This window comes from Hypomesus nipponensis, chromosome 7 (genome assembly GCF_054491055.1).
Source record: "Hypomesus nipponensis isolate SF chromosome 7, ASM5449105v1, whole genome shotgun sequence".
Classification (NCBI taxonomy): domain Eukaryota; kingdom Metazoa; phylum Chordata; class Actinopteri; order Osmeriformes; family Osmeridae; genus Hypomesus; species Hypomesus nipponensis.
In genome coordinates this window covers 737,194-752,309 of record NC_140367.1, presented here as the reverse complement: position 1 = coordinate 752,309, position 15,116 = coordinate 737,194, and the positions used below count along the sequence as shown (strand labels likewise).

At 50.7% G+C, this 15,116-nt stretch overlaps 1 protein-coding gene across 3 annotated transcripts; it reads right to left on the bottom strand.

Moving 5' to 3' along the window:
- Window positions 1-6,409: 6,409 nt before the first annotated feature.
- Window positions 6,410-14,336, bottom strand: dyrk2 (dual-specificity tyrosine-(Y)-phosphorylation regulated kinase 2). 3 transcript variants are annotated; one of them, XM_084701788.1, is made up of 4 exons: window positions 14,023-14,336; window positions 13,666-13,892; window positions 12,861-12,988; window positions 6,410-8,672 (listed from the first exon to the last, which is right to left on the bottom strand). In XM_084701788.1, the coding sequence occupies exons 2-4, from the start codon at window positions 13,703-13,705 to the stop codon at window positions 7,077-7,079; spliced, it is 1,764 nt and encodes a 587-aa protein (XP_084557914.1). In that variant the 5' UTR covers window positions 13,706-13,892; window positions 14,023-14,336; the 3' UTR covers window positions 6,410-7,076. The 3 variants fall into 3 exon arrangements, with proteins under 3 accessions (XP_084557914.1, XP_084557913.1, XP_084557915.1); XM_084701787.1 differs by having other exon boundaries at window positions 13,666-14,336; XM_084701789.1 differs by lacking the exon at window positions 14,023-14,336 and having other exon boundaries at window positions 13,549-13,666.
- Window positions 14,337-15,116: the final 780 nt, after the last annotated feature.

Here is a 15,116-nt window from a genome sequence, read left to right as displayed (position 1 = left end):
GTGGTCATGGAGATATGTGTGTGTGTATATTTTTCTTTTTTGGTGTCTCTACCTGGAGGAGGTGTGTTCGGGGGAATGTGGCTCCAGAGAGACAGGGGGTCACATTCCCGATTCCCAGCAAACAGCAGAACGGGAGAGAACAAGTTCATCTCTTCTGGTTCCTGCCAAACAACCCTCCCCTCCCCTCCCTCATTCCTTTCCACTCCCTCCTCCCCTCTCCTCCTCTCCCTCACTCCTTTCCACTCCCTCCTCCCCTCGATCGCCCCCCCCCCCACTCCTCCTCCTTCTCTCCTCACCCCTCTCCTCCTCCCACTCCTGCCCCTGTTCCCCCGGCCCCTGTCCCCTCCCTCTCCCAGAGGGCCGGCCCCCAGGAGGGAAGGCCCTCCTCTAGTCTGTCTCTTGGAGACAACGGCTCACAGGGTTTTCAGCTAGAGAGAGAGGGGAGCGAGAGAGAAGGAGTGGGAGAGAGAGGGAGGCGGAGAGAGGGGAGGGGGAGAGGAGAGAGAGAGAGAGAGAGAGAGAGAGAGAGAGAGAGAGAGAGAGAGAGAGAGGGGGAGAGAGAGGGAGAGAGGTGGAGAGAGAGGGAGGGAGAGAGAGAGAGAGAGAGAGAGAGAGAGAGAGAGAGAGAGAGAGAGAGAGAGAGAGAGAGAGAGAGAGAGAGAGAGAGAGAGAGAGAGAGAGGGAGACGGGGAAAGAGGGAGAGAGGGAGGGAGGGAAAGAGGGAGAGAGGGAGGGAGGGAGGGGGAGAGAGAGGGAGAGAGGGGGAGGGGAAGAGAGGGAGAGGGAGAGAGAGAGAGAGAGAGAGAGAGAGAGAGAGAGAGAGAGAGAGAGAGAGAGAGAGAGAGAGAGAGAGAGAGAGAGAGAGAGAGAGAGAGAGACGGGGAAAGAGGGAGAGAGGGAGAGAGGGAGAGAGGGAGGGAGGAGAGAGGGAGGGGGGAGGAACAGAGAAACACTGATACTGCTCATTCTCATGTTTCACCATCCATCTTCCCTGTCTAATAATCTCCCTCTCCCTCTCTCCATGTCTCCCCCCTCTCCCCCTCCGCTCCTCCCTCCCCCTCTCTCCCCGTCCCCCTTTCCCTCCCACACTCTCTCTCTTACCTATCTCTTGTTTTCTACCCGCCCCCCCTTCTTCCCTGTAATGGGAGACAAACAGCTGTTGTGTTGAACACAGTGTTCTTGTCATTCTAGTTCCTTCTGAAGACCAGCATGATCTATGCCTGTTATGTCACCACAGGTGTGTGTGTGTGAGAGTGTGTGTAGCACGTGTGTATAGCATGTTTGCTTATATTTGTGTGTGTTCCACTGTCTGGATTCAGGATCTGCTTTGATAATAAACTGCTCTTTCACCATCCACCACAAAGACACACAGACACACACACACACACACACAGACCACCACCATCAGACTATCACACACACATTCACATACAGTCTAACCACCAGGCCATCAAATGCACAAACACCATCAAACAGGAATGCCTGTGGGCTCACTGCTACACATCCCAGAGACTCCACATGAGTGAGGTGCACTTGATGTGGCTTCTCAACATTCCCCTGGGGCTCCGTCCTGACGCAGAGGGGAAACAAGCGCACCTCGCTATGGCAGGAATGTGGCCTCAGTAGGAGACAGAAACACACACCAGACAGGGCAGAAACACACCACAGACAGGGCATAAACACACCACAGACAGGGCAGAAACACACCACAGACAGGGCAGAAACACACCACAGACAGGGCAGAAACACACACCTCTCCACGACCATCTAGTTAGGGCTGAAACACACACCTCCCCACGACCATCTAGTTCAAGTCTCCATGGCAATCTCGGCAGGCTTGTTTATCTCAAGTGTGCGAGTTGTGGGTGGATGCTGTCGTCATGACAGCGCGAACAAGCCCATAATGCATGCAGCGCCGCTGTCACCTGTGAGCATGGCGAGGAGGAAGTGACATCACCGGCCTGCAATGACTTTTTTCCTGTTCCTCATTTAGACCTCAGCAGCTTCCTGTTTACCCCGACTCACTGACCTCACACATGTACACACACACACACACCAGAGTTGGGTAACCAGGGCTGGTGTGGCGTAGCTGGAAGAACCAGGGCTGGTGTGGCGTAGCTGGAAGAACCAGGGCTGGTGTGGCGTAGCTGGAAGAACCAGGGCTGGTGTGGCGTAGCTGGAAGAACCAGGGCTGGTGTGGCGTAGCTGGAAGAACCAGGGCTGGTGTGGCGTAGCTGGAAGAACCAGGGCTGGTGTGCGGAAACTAGAGTCGGGGCCTGGGTACTGGCCAGCCTGCTAGCTGGCTTCATCTCTGATCTGCTTTATTCTTAGGAGTCAACGGCTGGAAGAACGACAGCATAGGGTTCAAACCCACCTGTAGAAACGACAGCATAGGGTTCAAACCCACCTGTAGAAACGACAGCACAGGGTTTAAACCCACCTGTAGAAACGACAGCATAGGGTTTAAACCCACCTGTAGAAACGACAGCACAGGGTTTAAACCCACCTGTAGAAACGACAGCACAGGGTTTAAACCCACCTGTAGAAACGACAGCACAGGGTTTAAACCCACCTGTAGAAATCACAGCACAGGGTTTAAACCCACCTGTAGAAACGACAGCACAGGGTTTAAACCCACCTGTAGAAATCACAGCATAGGGTTCAAACCCACCTGTAGAAATGACAGGATAGGGTTCAAACCCACCTGTAGAAACGACAGCATAGGGTTCAAACCCACCTGTAGAAATGACAGGATAGGGTTCAAACCCACCTGTAGAAACGACAGCATAGGGTTCAAACCCACCTGTAGAAACGACAGCACAGGGTTCAAACCCACCTGTAGAAATGACAGCATAGGGTTCAAACCCACCTGTAGAAACGACAGCACAGGGTTCAAACCCACCTGTAGAAACGACAGCACAGGGTTTAAACCCACCTGTAGAAACGACAGCATAGGGTTTAAACCCACCTGTAGAAACGACAGCACAGGGTTTAAACCCACCTGTAGAAACGACAGCACAGGGTTTAAACCCACCTGTAGAAACGACAGCACAGGGTTTAAACCCACCTGTAGAAATCACAGCACAGGGTTTAAACCCACCTGTAGAAACGACAGCACAGGGTTTAAACCCACCTGTAGAAATCACAGCATAGGGTTCAAACCCACCTGTAGAAACGACAGCACAGGGTTCAAACCCACCTGTAGAAACGACAGCACAGGGTTCAAACCCACCTGTAGAAACGACAGCATAGGGTTCAAACCCACCTGTAGAAACGACAGCACAGGGTTTAAACCCACCTGTAGAAACGACAGCATAGGGTTCAAACCCACCTGTAGAAACGACAGCATAGGGTTCAAACCCACCTGTAGAAACAACAGCACAGGGTTTAAACCCACCTGTAGAAACGACAGCTTGGGGTTCAAACCCACCTGTAGAAACGACAGCATAGGGTTCAAACCCACCTGTAGAAATGACAGCATAGGGTTCAAACCCACCTGTAGAAACGACAGCATAGGGTTCAAACCCACCTGTAGAAACGACCGCATAGGGTTTAAACCCACCTGTAGAAATGACAGCATAGGGTTCAAACCCACCTGTAGAAACGACAGCACAGGGTTCAAACCCACCTGTAGAAAGGGACTAAGGTCAAAGGTTGGATGCGGCCCGCAGGTCACAGTCAGTCTGGTGTTCAGTCCACGTTGTCTTCATCAGAAAGTGTGTCGACACCTGAGTCACAGGTGATGTTTATTGTGTATGGCAGTATTGAGCTATCAGTATTCAGTACACACCAGAATGGTAAAGATTGACAATAAATCATTTTTATTATTCATGTTTTCCAGCCACAACAATAAAAGTTTTAACAAATGATCATCACTAGTAAAAAGTTACCTTCCTGTGACCTGTGGGTCGATCCAGGCAGACAGAAATGATCTCCTTAGACTCCCCCCCCCCCCCTGGACGACCCCTCCCTTACAGAAAGGGCTTGGCTGCTCCTTAGCAGATAAAACATTATTCATATGTACAAATCCACATTAACATCCTTAGCAAATGTCACATATTTACAGCGCTAGTCCGCTAGCAGAAACACCACTAAGGAGAGTCAACTTCCATTACACTCACTTCACGATTGTTTTGTTTTTTGTTTTGTTTATTTATTTGTGTGTTTCCTTAGTTACCACGGCTGGTCTTCTCAGTGTGGCAGAAGTAGCAAAACTCCTTCAAAAAAACATGAACCGCCACACTCATGGTTCCTGCCGCCACCATCGTGGCAGTGGCCCCCGGGTGCAGACGGACACCGGACAGCTCTGAGGATATCGCCACCCTGCTATGCTACATCACAGACACGCTCTTCATCACAAACTTCAACAGCTCAGCCCCCCTCTTCTTCCTCTGATTAACTAGTGTTCTCCAGCCTAGACTCCACCATGCCACAGCAGGCTAGGCTACCACAAGCTAGGTTACCCATGCTAGGCTAGTGCAAGCCAGGCTGGGCTATGCTAAGCTAGGCTAACCCAACCGAGGCTCGTCTAGGCTTGGCTAGCAGAGATAAGGATTCAGGCTTCAGTCTCCCACAGCCACAGACATAGAAAGGAATGCACTTTGGTATTGACCAAATGCCCTGGGTTGATTAAAATCACAATAATAATAAGAAGAAGAACAATATCACGACAGTCTGAGGTAAAATATCAAAACGACTAACGCTTGCAGCTAACGCTAGCGACTAACGCTAGCCCTGTAGCTCCTGGATGTTAAGGCAAAGCCAGTTAACCCTTCACCCCCATTTGCCTAGCTAGTGTTCTCCTATTGGCTGATGCTAATGTTCCTGGTCTCTCGCAATTGGCTGAGGCTAGTGTTTATGGTCTCTCCCTATTGGCTAGGAGCGTACACATGGGAGAGTGTCAGGGCCGAGATGTAACCTGAACTGCATCGTGGGATACATCCAGGGCCACGCCCCCTCAAAGACCTGTCATGGAGGCATGGGGGCGTGTCTTTGGGCATCGCTAGGACATGATCGTGACCACCTCCTCCCCCTCCCTCCCGCCCTCTCCTCCCCCGTCCCTAGTAGTGGCCAGCCTTCTGCTGAGCCTATCACGGCCTAGGGCAGAAGAGAGGCGGAGTCTCGTCTAGAGTTTTACAGAGAGATTGGCGTTGATAACCAAAGGCACATTGTATCAATCAAACCTACAGGTTCGTCACACTGTATCAAAACACAAAACCACAATAAAAAAGTTAAAACACCATATTGGGGAACCGCCCCTCCCAACACCCCCTCCCCTCCTTCCTTTCTCAAGGCATGGTGTACCTGTGCATTACATCCCCAGATTGTGTACCTGTGCATTACATCACCAGATTGTGTACCTGTGCATTACAGCATAACACATCGCCTCACAGTTCCCGTGGCAACAGTACACACACACAAACACTCTAGACCGTAGCAGTTGTTGTTGTTTATATCAGCTCATCTCTGCTCCTCTGAGGAACAGCTCTATCAAATAAATACAGGCAAACTTTCTACCACCTCATAAATATCTCTCAAATCCTTTGGAGGGCCGCAGGGTCAAAAAACTGGTAAATGTAGTTGTGCAAATGTTTGTGGGTGAGGAGGAGGTGGGAGGGTAGAATCAACACTTCTTGGCTTTGCGAGGGAACACGCTTTTAAGAGTTTCACCTGTGTCCCAAGACTCTGACTCTCAGGATAAATACCGCAATATGTTTGAGAAACCCAACCCTAGAAACATCCTCAGCTACACAGGTCTCAGCCTGGATTCAAAGAGTTAAAACAGAGGTAAACACACACACACCCTAACACACACACACACCCACACACACCTAACACACACCTAACACACACCACCCCAGCACTGAGACAAAACTGAGTGTTGAAAAACCTAATATTCAAGTATGTATATATTTATATTGTATTTCTTCATATAATAAACATCTTGGCTCTTCCTTACTTTTTTTTACCCTCCCCTTAAACTATACTCCCTCCCTCCCTCCCAGATTATGTGTTTCTACCTACATCATACTCATGAAGGAATAACCGAAGCACCAGCGTGTCCAACATGACTTTCCCACTTGAAACACGGCCCCAAAGCTTTCAGTTCCCCCTGGCAAGACATCTGTCTGCCTGCCTATCTGTTTTTAAGAAAGGGTTTTAGCACCAGAATAACAGTTAGAACAAAATATCAACGTATCAAGTCCACCGCAGATGTAGAAAAAATTCTAGAACACCATAGCATGCTAGCTCTGTCCAGTAGGAAGCAGGCCAGACAGCCAAACCTGCTCGCTCTCTCTCTCTTTCTCCTTCCTCCCCTCTCTCTCCTTCCTCCCTCTCTCTCCTTCCTCCCCCTCTCTTTCTCCTTCCTCCCCCATTCTCTCTCCTTCCTCCCCCATTCTCTCTCCTTCCTCCCCCTCTCTCCTCATATTGTTTTTTTAAGGAATGTCAAGAGCAGTATAGGCACCTAACGCTGTCTCATGTAAACACTGGTTACCACGTTTCCCCTCCGCTAACTTGAACTCTTAACAGTCATAAAAACTTGCGATTTTCGTTTAGAACCTGACCCCCCCCCCCCCCCCCAATCTGCTCTCTCATCGTATGCAGATCCTGTCCACGTGGCTTCACTTGTGGCCTGCCACCGGTTAGCTCGCTGAGCTGATAGCGCAGAGCTATGCTCTGTAGCGTGCTGCTAGGGCGTTGTGCTGTATAAGGCTAATAAAAGAGGCCAGGTCCTATGTACGCTAGGCTAGCATGCTAAGGCCAGGTTTGTACGGATGCTAAGTTACGCTAGGCTAAACTAGCCTGCTAAGGCCAGGTTTGTAAAGATGCTAAGCTAACAATGCGCACACACCCCTGAGATTAAAAACCTAAAAGCGCTGTTCCCTTTGCGCCGCCATTTCCGTGTGTTCATGTGTTTTACTGAGTCAAGGCCCGCTGCAGTGGATATGTGTATGACGACCTCCAACCCCTGACCCTGGAGTCTGTGCGCCCCTTCCCGTAGGACCCTCCGTGTAACCAGACACAGCAAAACAGGCAGCTAGCTAGCGAGTCAGCCGGACCGCTGGCTAACGTGCTCAGCTAACCAGCTTGGGCAACACTGTCCTCTGCTGGATATTCCCGTTGGCGTCTGTCATCTGGGCCAGATTAGTCCTGATCTTGGTGGCGGACCCTGAGGTGGGAGGTAACTTGGAGATGGAGGTGATGGAGGTTGGGCCTTCCGTGGCCCTCTTCACCGGGGGTTTCTCCCCGGCCGTAGGGGGTTTGGGCAGCCGCCGTCTGAGCCAGGGGTGCCTGAGAGCCTGGCTGGGGGTCATCCTCAGGGAGGGGTCCCACTCCAGGCACTGCTTCAGGAAGTCCAGGAACAAGGGGTCGTCACAGCCCTTGAGGGCCGTCACCCACTCCTTGCTCGCCGGCGGGCCCCTCAGCTTGCCCCGGCGGGAGCGGCCCCCGTTAAGCACAGTGCAGCCGTCCGGTAGAGTGGTCACGGTGCAGTATCGGGGGTAGCCCTTGGAGCTCACAAAGTTCTTGGCTCTCTTGGAGGAATCCAGAAGCTTCTGCGACGGCATTCCCAGAAGCTCGATGATGCAGGCCAGCTGATCGCCCTCGTCCTCCCCCGGCAGCAGGGGGTAGCCGGTCAGCAGCTCTGCCAGGATACACCCCAGGCTCCACATGTCGATGGGCATACCGTAGCGTGACCCCAGGATGACCTCCGGAGCCCGGTAGAAGCGGGACTGGATGTAGGTGTATACGCGCTGGTGCTCGTAGCAGCTGGAACCAAAGTCGATCACCTTGATCCCGCTGCGTCCCTGCTGCTTGAGAAGGATGTTCTCCGGCTTCAGGTCGCAGTGGATGATGCGGTTCTTGTGCAGGGAGTCCAGGCACTGCAGGATGGAGTGGGAAAACTTGCGTACGAGCGGCAGGGAGAAGCCCTGGAACTTGTTCTTCTTGATAAGCTCATACAGGTTCATGCTGAGCAGCTCGAAAGTCATGCAGATGTGGTTGCGGAAAGTGAAGTTCTCCAGCATGTGGATGACATTCATGGACGAGTCCTTGTCCTGTTTCCGCAGGTGTTCCAGGATGCGGATCTCCTCTGCGGCCTGCCGGTGGAAACGCTTCTCGTTGCGCACCATCTTTAATGCCACATGGGTGTGAGTCTTGTGGTCGTACGCCTTCACTACCTGGCCGAAGCTCCCCTTGCCGATCACCTTCAGCACCTCGTAGCGGTAGGAGACGTGGTCGTGAGGCACGTGGACGTACGAGCCCTGGTCATCGTCGTAACCGCCGTTGTTGGAGCCGCCGATCACGCCGGGGCGTTTCTTGGCGTTGGGCCCGGTGAAATACACCTCTGGGTAGCTGAAGATCTCGTGGTGCTCAAACGCCGTCAGCTTGGTCATGTGCTGCTTCATGGCCAGCTCTGGCGACAGCGCCGATGGTTTGAGCTTGCCGTCCATCGACTTGAGGGACGTGGAGCTGCCCTGCCGGGTGGGGTCCGTCTGCCGGTCGGGCACGGGGAGCGCGCCCCCTGTGCGGCCCCCCGGGGTGAGGCCATTGGGCTGTGTGGTGAGGACGGCCCGCTTGTTGCTGTTCTCCTCGTACAGCTGCTGGACGTGGATCTGCTGGTGGGACTCCACGTGAAGGTGCTCGTTCATCATGTGCTTATTGCCTCCCACCTGCGAAGGAGCAAAGAGAAGACGAGAGGAGTCAGGTGCGGGAACATGTGGAGGCGAGGAGAGACAAAACGAACGCTCCTCAAGACCACAGACAAACGGACTGAAGTGAATGAAGAGATGGAGACGGAAAGAGAGAGAGAGCAACACACAAACATTATATTACAAAAACAAGGTTTATAAACAGTGAGAAACACACTCTACGATATTGACAGAGAGAAAGACCAAGAACAACCTACATGTGAGAACATGAGTCATTATTCAGGTAATCCCTTGGTACCATGGGGTGCGTCAATGTAAGAATATAAATAGTTTGATGTAACAGGAACAGGCTGAATGATACTGGCAGCTTGCTCTAAGTCTGGGCTTTACCTCCAAGCTAATGATCAGAACATCACTGCTTAAGTGTGACAGAAAGCTCCTAGGTAGGTGTGTGTGTGTATTTAAAAGAAAATAATAAAACCTTTATTGTCATTGTACTACAACAAAATTGGATGCAATCTGATGAGACAGTTTGGAGCGTGTTAAGTGCTGTAGTGTGAGAGTCTGAAGCAGGGAGTCTCGCACTGCTTCTCTGGAGCTCAGCTAGAGAGATGACGTCGCACACACGCCTCCCCACTCCTAGCCAGTGTAACTTAATCACACCTGTTAATTATCATAGAAGGCTGCTCCAAGGACACCCAACTAGGGATGTGTGTGTGTGGTGTGTGGTGTGTGTGTGTGTGTGAGTGTGGTGTGTGTGTGAGTGTGGTGTGTGTGTGCGAGTGTGAAAGAAAGAGAGAGGACAAGTGTAGAGGGACCAATTTGCAGAAGCAACACACACTATAGAACAGACACACACACACACAAAGTAATATGAGTCGAGTGCACACACACACACACACACATCAAGGACAGTCCTCTCCTAGTTAGGAAATCTCCATCTCTCTTCACATCAGCTCTGCATAACTATGATGATGTCACACACCTCAAAACAGCAGCCCCTTCTTTCTCCCCCCTCCCTTCCTGCCCCTGCCTGATCATGTGACCTTTGATTCTTTTTGTGTAAAACGTTCTGTCCATTCCAGGCTCAAGAGCTGGTGCTAACACGGGGGTCAGATGGCTGAGCGGTTAGGGAATGGGGCAATTAATCAGAAGGTTGCCGGTTTGATACCCGGCCGTGAAAAATGACGTTGTGTCCTTGGGCAAAGCACTTCACCCTACTTGCCTCGGGGAGAATGTCCCTGAACTTACTGTAAGTCGCACTGGATAAGAGCGTCTGCTAAATGACTAAATGTAAATGTAACACACACACTCACGTCTAAGAGTGTGTACAGCAGCAGTACACACACACACACACACACACACACAGGTACACACACACACAGGTACACGCACACATCAGGTGGGTGGATGCCAGGCAGACTTAAGTAATTTTAAACTCTTAACCGATGCGAACAATACAGGTTGTGTGAGTGGTGTGTGTGTGTGTGGTGTGCGTGTTTCCGTCCTTGTGTGTGTGTGTGTGATGGTCCAATAGGGTGAGCCGAGGACAACAGAGCATAACGGCGGCCAATGAATGAACAGAACGACCTTGTGAGAATTACATATGCAATTACGCTATCACTAATAATAACAACACCTGTGGTGTTGCCACACACACAAACACACTCTTTCATGTCCACCTGACTTGTAACCATTCCTGCATCTCTGTTGTTATTACTGTGAAACTGTAGTGTAGTTGTTATATTGTCATTACAGTGTTACTATGGTGTCATTACAGTGTTATTTTAATGTTATTGTAGTCTTATTACAGTGTCATTAGTGTTATTGTAATGTTTTTGTAGTCTTTTACAGTGTTATTGTAATATTATTGTAGTCTATTAGTGTTATTGTAATGTTATTGTAGTCTTATTCCAGTGTTATTAGTGTTGTATTGATGTTAAGGTAGTGTCTTTCCAGTGTTGTAATAACATGCTCTATGACCGTGATCTCCTCTTAGAGTCTCTTGTCACTGCGTGGGAGACGGCTACAGCTCAGTGGGTAGAGCTTCTGACTGCAGATCAAGAGGTTGGAAGTTCAAATCCCCCCTGCACGTCACTTTGGATAAGAGTCTGAGACAGAGTCAGTCTGCTCCATGAACATGAGGCCTGTCTGACTGCTGCAAGACACATCACTGGCTCTCTGACAGGAGGAGGGAGGGAGGGAGGGAGGGAGGGAGGGAGGGAGGGAGGGAGGGAGGGAGGGAGGGAGGGAGGGAGGGAGGGAGGGAGGGAGGGAGGGAGGGAGGGAGGGAGGGACAGGGAGGGAGAGACAGGGAGGGAGAGACAGGGAGGGAGGGACAGGGAGGGAGGGAGGGAGGGAGGGAGGGAGGGAGGGAGGGAGGGAGGGAGGGAGGGAGGGAGGGAGGGAGGGAGGGAGGGAGGGAGGGAGGGAGGGAGGGAGGGAGGGAGGGAGGGAGGGAGGGAGGGAGGGAGGGAGGGAGGGAGGGAGGGAGGGAGGGAGGGAGGGACAGGGAGGGAGAGACAGGGAGGGAGAGACAGGGAGGGAGAGACAGGGAGGGAGAGAGAGGAGAGAGACAAAGGGAGAGACAGGGAGAGAGAGGAGAGAGACAAAGGGAGAGACAGGGAGAGAGAGGAGAGAGACAAAGGGAGAGACAGGAAGAGAGAGGAGAGAGACAAAGGGAGAGACAGGGAGAGAGAGACAAAAGGAGAGAGGGGTTGTTGAGACATGGCTCAATTGTTAAAACAGTGTGCCTGTTTCACACACACACACACACACACACACACACACACACACACACACACACACACACACACACACACAGAGAGAGAAATCCCCTTTATCTGGCTTAATCCTGTTCCTTGTATAGTAGTTAATAACCATACAGCTAACACACACCTACAGACTCAAACAAGTTCAGAAAAACAACAAAAGACAACCACAAACACACAAGTTAGGAGAACTCTGCACAGACTCAGGCCTTCACCCCGGGTCAATCAGAGGGTCTATATTTACAGCGTCTGAACGATGGGAGCAGAGAGAGGTCCTCTCGCTGTCAAGGATGATCCCCTGCCTTCCACATGCAGGAATAGACTGTGCACATACAGTACCGGGCTAAAAACACACACACACACACACACTTCCCTGAACCTGCACTTCCATACAGTGCTATAAACACACACACCTCCATGAACTGGCTAACCTGGGGAGAATAGCTCTCTCTTTCTCATACACCCTTAACAGCCCTGTGTCTCTCCCTCTCTCTATTCCACCCTCTCTCTCACCCTCTCTCCCTGCAAAGAATCTGAGTGTGATATTATTTACAGCTGGCCTTTGCAGCTGTAGGACAGTGCAATTCAATATCTCCCAGCGTCTCCACTACATCGTACCTGCTAGTCGATAGCTGAGCCTTGCACAACAGTCAACATTCTCCCTAGGCTAGCCCCCTCAGCTGCGCGTCTGGGAGAAAAAGCTAGCAAGCTTTAGTCGTGTGTGTTTCCATGCACCGCCATGTTGTAACCCCTCCCCCACATACACACACACCAACCACCCGGGACAGCAACAATTCGAAGCCACACGAGCCCTATACCTGTATGGCAACCGTTTAACAGCACAAGAACCCAACATTGGGGGGGAGCGGACTGAACCGTAAAACGTTCATGAGAACCACCGGCTTTTTACTGTGTGAACTTTTGCCTCGGGTTATCTACTACGCTATGTATAAATAGCTCCTTAATCTTTATCGTCACTGTTGGACTTCACATGGTAGGACGAGGTGGAGGTCTCCGCAGTCCCGGGGGCCTACCGTGCACGGTAGTCTCACTGCGTGCACAGTAGGCCTAGTATAGGTCCCCTGTCGGTGCTCGAGGATTAAATTAGACGTGTGCTATGCGGGCTATGTACATGCTGTCCCCACGCGCGTTATGCCCAAAAATGTACACCGCACGTGACCGTGGCAACTTGTTACTTTACGCTCTGGAGCACAAGCCACCACCTTGCGAGCTGAACTACCTCAAAAGTGTTGTTGTGTCCGGCTGTGCATCAAGCTACTCTTACCGAAACACACACCTTGACAGCTGTTAAAAGCAAGGCTGACAACCAAGCACACTGTGATTTGTATATCTAAAAGACGTAAGAGTCTTAACCGTGAACAACACGGCTTAACAAACAGAGTTTAACGGTAAAACAAATGGAACCGGAGGTTCATACCGTGAGGGAGTTAGCGTTCCTGAGCGGCGGTAGTGTAACGGGCGATGTGGCTTCAGTCCCTGCTACGACCCGGAGACCCCCACAGATTCCGGGGGATGATTGTAGCTGGCAGTCCTCTCCCCCTTTGCCTACACGGGCAGGAAATCAGACACATGTGATGTATTAAGAGTGGCGTGTTGGATGACACTGCAAACTTAACACGACCAAATTAGCTTAAGGTGTGAGGTGAACGCGTAAGCTAGCTAGCATACAGAAGCAGTCTATCTGGGGATCTAAACTCACATTATAGGGTCGTCTCTATATTCGCATTGTGTGTACGCTAGGTTTAAATCTGCTAATGATAACAGTTGCACCAAATAGGTTGTTTGGAAAATACAGTGTTCCCTGAACCATGTATTTGCTTCTTTATCAGATAGGCTACCTTTATATCGGTCGTGTAAAAAAACACAAGACACCGCGCATCTATGGGCGCTTACAGCACATTTCAACCCGATCAACTACCTAGCCTACTGTGCAACCCCTGAGTACACAATCACATCTGATATAGTTAAATATATTGCTTGTAATAGGCAAGGGCATGAAACGGCACGCCATTAGCTACCGAGAGAGAGATAGGATTGCCCCCGTAGCCAACAGACAAGGGAAACCGATCTCAGGCAGAAAGCCAAACGCTGAATAAATGGCTTACAGCGGCACTGACAAATCCTTAGATCCGTTAACAAAATTCCACCGGTGCTACCCGGTCAATGGAACGTCATTTCGGAGTGTTGTATGTCTGTTCGGTGGCGGATTGACGGTTCCTTACCAGTCGGGTAGACTGTAGCGCAGGGTTTCTTGGTTAACATGGCCGCTTGAGAGTCACAAACAGAAAACCCCTCTCCAGAAGATCCCCTCCTCCCTCTCCGTTCTCTGTTCGCCAACTCCTACTCCAATCAGATGCTACACGCACACTCGCATTCTGTCCCTACGCTTCCGACACTAGCGGGGCGGACTACACGCACACACACACACACACACGCACACACACGTAGCCTAGACACACACAGACACACACACACAACCCGAAACGTTGCTAACCATCACTTAGAAACGGGGACCAACACAACAAAAACAAATAGCAGAAATGAAAGATTAGGAAACCTGCACTGTTGGCATGTCTTACATTCCACCGTTTCAACACTGTCCGTATTCGGAAGTTCTTTGTGAGACAACTTGTAGGCCTGTGCTCCTTACATTTATACTTTCGGGAAGGGACTGCTACAACAGGATAATCTGAGTGTAGCTCTTTCTTATCCGCTAGCGCCAACTCGTCTCCACCCCTCTCTCCCAGGTAATCAGCGCGTGCAATGTCTCTGCATTAGCGGCTAATCTGGAGCTAGTGTCCGAGCAGGCTAGTGTGAGATGATGAGAAGGGGGAGGGGGCCGTGTAGGCAACTCATAGAACACACTACCATCCTCAACCTTTGATGTTCAATTTGCCATACCGGATTCATTCTCCGTTTAACAACCTCACGAGGCAGAGATGCCAGGCCATACGTGTCCTACAGGCTTGGAAAACGGTGTCATGGAGTAAGCATTGATAAAGTGTGTTTGTGTAGCTGTGTGTGTGTTTTTGTTTCAGTGTGTGTTTTTTCTAAGTTTGTGCGTTGGTGTTTGTGGTGTGTGATAAAGTCATCAGATGAGCTCTCTACAATCTAATCAGAGATTAAAACAAACACACAGACAGACACACACAAATACAGACACAAACTGTAAGATAAAAAAATCTGAAACACAATGTGCTGACTCAGGTATCTGGTCAGCAGGGTGTGAGTGTGTGTGTGTGAGTGTGTGTGTGTGTGTGTGTAGGTGTGTGTGTGAGTGTGGGTGGGTGAGTGTGTGTTCAGGTGAGTGAGTGTGAGTGAGTGTGTGTGTGTGTAGGTGAGTGAGTGAGTGAGTGTGGATGGGTGAGTGTTAGGAAGACAACAAACTCCTCCCTCTTTTTTCAAATTATCTTTCTATATTCTACTCACCAAACACACACACAGGAACCACACACACAGTCCATACTTAGCTGTGCAGTAGGTGGGCATGAGAGAAGCTCTGGTGCTGTATGTCTCAAACACAGAGCAGCTAAATCTGTTCCTGTCTGGTCTGATGAATCACTCCTCCAATCTCCTGTCTCACACGGAACACACACACACATGCTAGAGCGCAAAGTAACACACTCACACACACACACACACACACACTCTCATGCAGTCTGGGATGGAAGAG